General features: G+C 44.2%; 1 protein-coding gene across 1 annotated transcript; it reads left to right on the top strand.

The window, feature by feature from the left end:
- The first annotated feature begins 2592 nt into the window (after nucleotides 1–2592).
- Nucleotides 2593–3472, top strand: LOC132424057 (hepatoma-derived growth factor-related protein 3). The gene has a single exon (XM_060009870.1). It carries the CDS (start codon nucleotides 2697–2699, stop codon nucleotides 3306–3308), a length of 612 nt encoding a protein of 203 aa, XP_059865853.1. The 5' UTR covers nucleotides 2593–2696; the 3' UTR covers nucleotides 3309–3472.
- The last annotated feature ends 3051 nt before the right edge of the window (nucleotides 3473–6523 follow it).

The following is a 6523-nucleotide window of genomic DNA, read 5'->3' as shown; positions in this document are numbered from 1 at the left end:
CAGTCAGAAAACAGTTAAGTATTGGCAATTTCATATGATTCACCTAATGGTTCTTCCTGCCTCAAAAGGCAATGTAGGGCACATCAATTCCCCAAGTCAGCTACACTCATTCGATTTCCATGATTTCAGCAAAGCACATACACAGAGGACTCAAGCGTGTATCTCCAGCTCCCGCTTCTCTCCTGACCCATTGGACATCCCCGTTTGGATGTCACAGATGCACCACAAAGTTGCTAATATGTCCCAGTTAAAATCACCCTTCCTTCCTTTTCTCAGACCTACTCATTCTGTATTCCTTATGGCACATGGCTCCAATGTCTACCCAAAGTCACCCAGGTCTACCCAGGAGACTTCTTGGCTGCTGTTTCCTTAATCTTCACCTCCACTCGATAGACACACGTATTAATAATGTCTCCTTAGCGGTGGTCAGTCAATTTCCTACTTCCCCACTGCCCTCTTCTAAGCCTACATTGGCCCATGCAAGTGTCCTGGGACCATCTCGTTTCTCACTTGACTCTTTTTCAAGGCCTCCTACCAGGTAGTCCTCCATCCCCACAGGTCTTCTAGTCTTTGGGATCCATACCACCTGAGTTTTCTTTCTTTCTTTTTATAATAGCTTTTTTTCTTTAACTTTTTATTTTATATTGGAGTATAGCCGATTAACAATGTGTGATAGTTTCAGGTGCACAGCAAACAACTCAGCCATGCATATACATGTATCCATTCTCCCCCGACTCCCTTCCCATACAGGCTGCCACATAACATTGAGCAGAGTTCCCTGTGCTATACAGTAGGTCCTTGTTGTACACAACCTGAGTTTTCACCAGTTAATAGTTACAAGTAACTGATTACTACTGTTAAAAATGACCAAAGAAGACAACTTAGGTGATACAAACAAACTTTATTTGATACTTCATGAAGTGAACAGTCAGAACGTCAAAATGGGGCGGAAGGCAGGAAGCTTTTGTAGGCTAAAGAAGGAACAAGGAAGTAAGTAGAGACCCCAGAGTTGGCTTCGTGTTTGGGGAACCACCTTTCTGATCAAGTGGAACATTTCCAGGGACACAAAAGTTGTCTAAGTTTTGCTTTGCTGACATGGCACCCTGGGCAGAAGCAGCTCCATCTTGGGCCAAGAAACTTATTTCAACACTGCACAGGAAGAACAATGTGCAATGCTATGCTCCCAGATGGCTGCAGCTGGGCAGAAGGGGGAAACGTGATCCTTCATCTTTCTGGAAGGGGAAATGATTTTTAACTGTCAGAAATCTGATAAAAAATTAAAAGTACATAAAATCAGTTACATAAATTGTAAAACATAAGTCATGATTCTATTTGTTTTGCGACAACTTAAAAAATGACTAATTTTTCATCAATGTAGAAAATAAATACGGATCACTACAATATCCAAGTGGTTGTTCCCACTTCCTCCCTCCTCTGCAAATATTATACTCACCCTGTGCCTGTGATTGGAATTCAGTATTGGAAGTGGAGGAGGCTGGAGGGAGTGGAGGGCAGGAAGAGAGGATCCAGATGGAAAAGGTGGGAAAATGTCAGAGAGAAATTTCCCTTGTGCCCAGTTTCGCTCAGAGCTGCTTCTGCCTGGAGCTCTACAACAAAAACGGTTCAGAAAGGAAGCCAAAGAGAAAAAACTCTTTTGTGAAGCTTTCCAGGTGTAGACATGTCTGAAAAGCTGATTGTGTTTCTTCCCAATCATGCAGGTCCACGGTCACCCAGGTCCAATCAGCACAAAGACTGAGATGATAAACATACGTCACAGAAGTTTCTGGACTCCAGGCTTCTTTTCAGAGACAAAAAATGCTTGAAATATATGGTTCCTCTCTGGAGGTTTTGTTCATCGCAGGCCCATGTTTTACTAGCTGTCAGTTGGGGAAGCAAAGGCAGGAGTCAGCACCACGTCCTGAGGATCTATCTTCTGGGGATTTCAGGAGACACCAGGGAGTGCTGTGAGCTATGGGGAAACATCCCACATCTGCCCTGGAGGAGCAGTTCATCTGGCTACTGTATTTTGTATAGCAACAACAGTGTTTCAATCAGATAGATGTTCTCCTACTTTCATTCATCCAGGTAGTTCATTTCTGCCCAGTCAGGCAGATTGGCTGAACAGAAAGACTAGCCTGTTCATCCCAGGGTCTGGAAATGCCAAATGTATTTCTTTTAAATCCTGGACTGCTTTTCACTGTACGAGGCCAAGCCTCCTTCCAGAAGGTTCTGCTTGGCAGTTAAGCCAGGTCGTGCACCTGGGCTGCTAGGGGTCGGGACCTCGTGTTGGGCTGTGAGGGCTGGAGGTCCCCCATTCGCCTCTACCGTGCAGTGAGCCAGGCTGGAGCAGTGGAAAGAGCATGGGGTTTACAGACAGTTTCTAGCAACGTTCCTTATTAGTGTTGTGACTTCTTTCTCGTTGTTAGCATTCAGTGCATTGTTAGCTATTATTATGAACAAGTATTAGAGGCCAAATGTCACCAGCACTAAGGCACTGTTGTCCTCTTGTCCCTTGCTACTTACAGATTGGTGCATAGATTGGTGCATCTTCATCACCAGGGAGCTTATTAGAAATGCAGACTCTCGGCCCGGCTCGAGGCCCGCGGGGAGCGCGGCGCAGTCTGTTGGCCCGCGGGGGGGCGGCCTCCCGGCATCTTCGCGGCGCCCAAGGACGACCAGGAAGGGGAGCGGCCGGGATGGCGCGTCCGCGGCCCCGCGAGTACAAGGCGGGCGACCTGGTCTTCGCCAAGATGAAGGGCTACCCGCACTGGCCGGCCCGGATTGATGAACTCCCAGAGGGAGCTGTGAAGCCTCCAGCAAATAAGTATCCTATCTTCTTTTTTGGCACCCATGAAACTGCATTTCTAGGTCCCAAAGACCTTTTCCCTTATAAGGAATACAAAGACAAGTTTGGAAAGTCAAACAAACGGAAAGGATTTAATGAAGGATTGTGGGAAATAGAAAATAACCCAGGAGTAAAGTTTACTGGATACCAGGCAATTCAGCAACAGAGCTCTTCAGAAACCGAGGGAGAAGGCGGGAATACTGCAGATGCAAGCAGTGAGGAAGAAGGTGATAGAGTAGAAGAAGATGGAAAAGGCAAAAGAAAGAATGAAAAAGCAGGCTCAAAACGGAAAAAGTCATACACTTCAAAGAAATCCTCTAAACAGTCCCGGAAATCTCCAGGAGATGAAGATGACAAGGACTGCAAAGAAGAAGAAAATAAAAGCAGCTCTGAGGGTGGAGATGCCGGCAATGACACAAGAAACACAACTTCAGACTTGCAAAAAACCAGTGAAGGGACCTAACTACCATAATGAATGCTGCATATTAAGAAAACCACAAGAAGGTTATACGTTTGGTTGTCTAATATTCTTGGATTTGATATGAACCAACACATAGTCCTTGTTGTCATTGACAGAACCCCAGTTTGTATGTACATTATTCACATTCCTCTCTGTTGTGTTTGGGGGAAAAAAGACATTTTAGCCTTTTTTAAGGTTATTGATTTAATTTCATGTTATTTGGTTGCATGAAGTTGCCCTTAACCACTAAGGATTATCCAGATTTTTGCACAAGCTTATACAAGTCTAGGATCCTTTATCAAGGCAGTTATGTTCATCAGTCTCCTGCCTTTACTCCACCATCACCAAACACTCAGTTAAATATAAATTAGCATTTTTTAAAATGACCACTCAACATAATGCTTAAGGGATTTCCTCTCTGTGACAGAACCCAGGAACCAATTCCTAGATACACAATGTTGGCATATTGAAGATAAACTTAAAATTGTTCTTCAGTTTTGAGGCCATGTGTAAAGTTTAATCATATTGTAAAATATCTATTCCGTATTAGAAATAGCTAGTTGACAGCTTATACTTCTCAAAACTCATGTTGTTAACGTACACAAACTCAGTTTCTATATGTGAAGTTAGTGAGTCTTTTGTGTTACTCCAAAATAAAGGCAATGATTTATTTTTTCCCAATCTCAATACAATTTGAGCTAATCACTCAAGCTGGATTCTTTACATTTTAAAGCTGGAATCAGCAGTAGCCCTATGGGAAGTAAGACAAAGCATTGACTTTTAAATATAGACTTTTAAAATGATCGGTTGTTTTCTTTTGGAACTAGAATTAGAATAGTTAATACTCATCCACAAACCATTATTATGTGTACATTATTGTTGCAATTGTGATAACAGAAAATTTTATTTATTTTTATGCCAGCTTATATTGTGAGAACACATTTAGTCAGTTTGGGTTTTATCAGTCCTGTTATGCTTGTCCTTGGAACATCTTTCGCGTATTCGAGGTTTGTAGTTGAAAAGTTTACTGTAAAAAAAAAATCAAAAACAAAAAAATGTATTGTTTTTACAGAATAAATTTATTGGAATGTGTACTGGGAGTAAGGTTTGAGGTTGTAAACAACTAAGTTAGTGTAATTTGGCTTCATATATGTAATGTGAGGTATTAATGTAATTCATATATTAAAGCAAAAATTGTTAACAGCAAGTTGACAATAAAAAATAAAAAAAAAAAAAAAAAAATAAATGCAGACTCTCAGGCCCCACTCTAGAATGATGGAATCAGAATCTGTGTTTTGGGCTTCCCTGGTGGCACAGTGGTTGAGAGTCCGCCTGCCGATGCAGGGGACACGGGTTCGTGCCCCGGTCCGGGAAGATCCCACATGCCACGGAGCGGCTGGGCCCGTGAGCCATGGCCGCTGAGCCTGCGCGTCTGGAGCATGTGCTCCGCAACGGGAGCGGCCACAACAGTGAGAGGCCCACGTACCAAAAAAAAAAAAAAAAAAACAGAATCTGTGTTTTCTCAAGATCCCAGGAGGTTCCCACGTGAACAGTCTGAGAGGCCCTGAGGCCTAGTGGTCAAGCTTCCTGCCTCCCTGAAAGGGCCGACACACCCACTCTGCTTTATTCAGAAGGACAGTCTCTCCGAGTGTTCTTGTGGCGAACAGTCTTCCTACAACCCACATCTGGACACGTGGTCAAATCAAATATGAACTGACTTAATGGGGTCAGTGGGACAGGATATTTGATGCTGAGATTGACCATCACCATATTTAACTCCCATTTCATAACCATTTTGCTTTCTTCTTTCTGAAAAGGGTGGAGAATTATTTCAAAACAGTCCACCTCCCCAGCTGAGTCATGGATGAGGCTGTATGGTAGCTTTTTATACACTTCTCTGCCAAAACGTTTTTTTTAAGGAAAAAAAAAAAAGAGTCCCTACCAGACACACCCTGGGAATCTGTTCCCTTCCCACCTGGCTTCTGGAGGTCAGTCACTGCACAGATGGAGCTGGTCCGTGTGGCCACCTGGCATCCCTTTCAGTGAATGTCACAGATTCTGCCTATTAAGTGCCCCTTTCTTACATCTGCACATGCAGGACACTGAGCCATTTGCAACGGCAATTTTTGAATGTGACCCACAATGCATCCTTGCAGCAACTCTCCATCAGGACACACTGAATTAGAGGCAGAGGCAGCTGCTGCTCCTAAAACCCAAGTTCCCAGTCCAGGGCCTCTGCCGACCATCTGTGACACCATGGAGACCCTGTTTAGAATCAGCAATGTTGCCTGGACCGTGAGCTGTGACTCTGAAGGTGTGTGCAAACAGAGATCTCACTCGTGTTTGGTTAAAATTTCCTATTCTTCCCATTTTCTATCCTAAAAAGATGTTTATGTCCACTGTGTGAAACTTTCAGCAGGAGTGGCCTTCATCCCATACTCTTGGCCAAGAGCTGTGCAATTCGTGGGCTGCATGGGAATTGGTCTGAGACCAGTGGAATCAAGGAAGGGGCTGGCTGTGGGTTCTGAAGATATGTCAGCCGGGGGTTGGTCGTTTGCAGGTAATAGAAACCCAACTCACACCAACTCAGGTTAGCTTAGTAACTGGGAAGAGTGCTGAGTGGCTCACAGGTAGAAGAGAGAGTTGAGAACCAGGGTGTTGGGAACTCTAATAGGAGATGATGTAATGCTTCCAGGAATTTCTCTCCTTGGTGTGTGTGTGTGTGTGTGTGTGTGTGTGTGTGTGTGTACATACACTCAGGCTGGCTTCCTCTTTGCCACGAGATGATGGTTGCAAGGAGATCTTTGACTTGTTTTTCCCTTGTATGACCCTAAGGGGTCAGCAAATCATTGGCCTGGTGGTCTATTTTTGCACACCCCCAACTCCACACATGGCAAGCTAGGAATGGTTTTAAATTTTTAAAGAGTTGTAAGACAGCAAAAAAGAAGACTATGAGACAGGACCCTATGTGGGCTGCAAAGCCTAAAATATTTACTATCTGGCCCTTCACACAAAAAAATGTTCTGACTCGTGAAGGGAAAGAGTTCCTCACCCGCTCCACCAATTCCAGCAGAAATGGCCCCAAGAGACATGCACATTCCTGGCAGTCACTGTGGCAAGAGAGGTTGGGGGATTCTGATTGACCAGGCTTGCTTCATATGAGCCCTGGGTACCTGGGCGGCAGGACCATTCTTCCAAGATAAAGCAGGTTGCAGCTC

The sequence above is a fragment of the Delphinus delphis genome, chromosome 4 (genome assembly GCF_949987515.2).
Source record: "Delphinus delphis chromosome 4, mDelDel1.2, whole genome shotgun sequence".
NCBI classification, from domain to species: domain Eukaryota; kingdom Metazoa; phylum Chordata; class Mammalia; order Artiodactyla; family Delphinidae; genus Delphinus; species Delphinus delphis.
Note: the sequence above shows the minus strand (reverse complement) of the source record. Positions and strands in the feature narration are given on the sequence as shown.

Bases quoted from the DNA above. Each gene is read 5' to 3' on its own strand.
- LOC132424057 (XM_060009870.1), top strand. From the start codon at position 2,697: ATGGCGCGTCCGCGGCCCCGCGAGTACAAGGCGGGCGACCTGGTCTTC.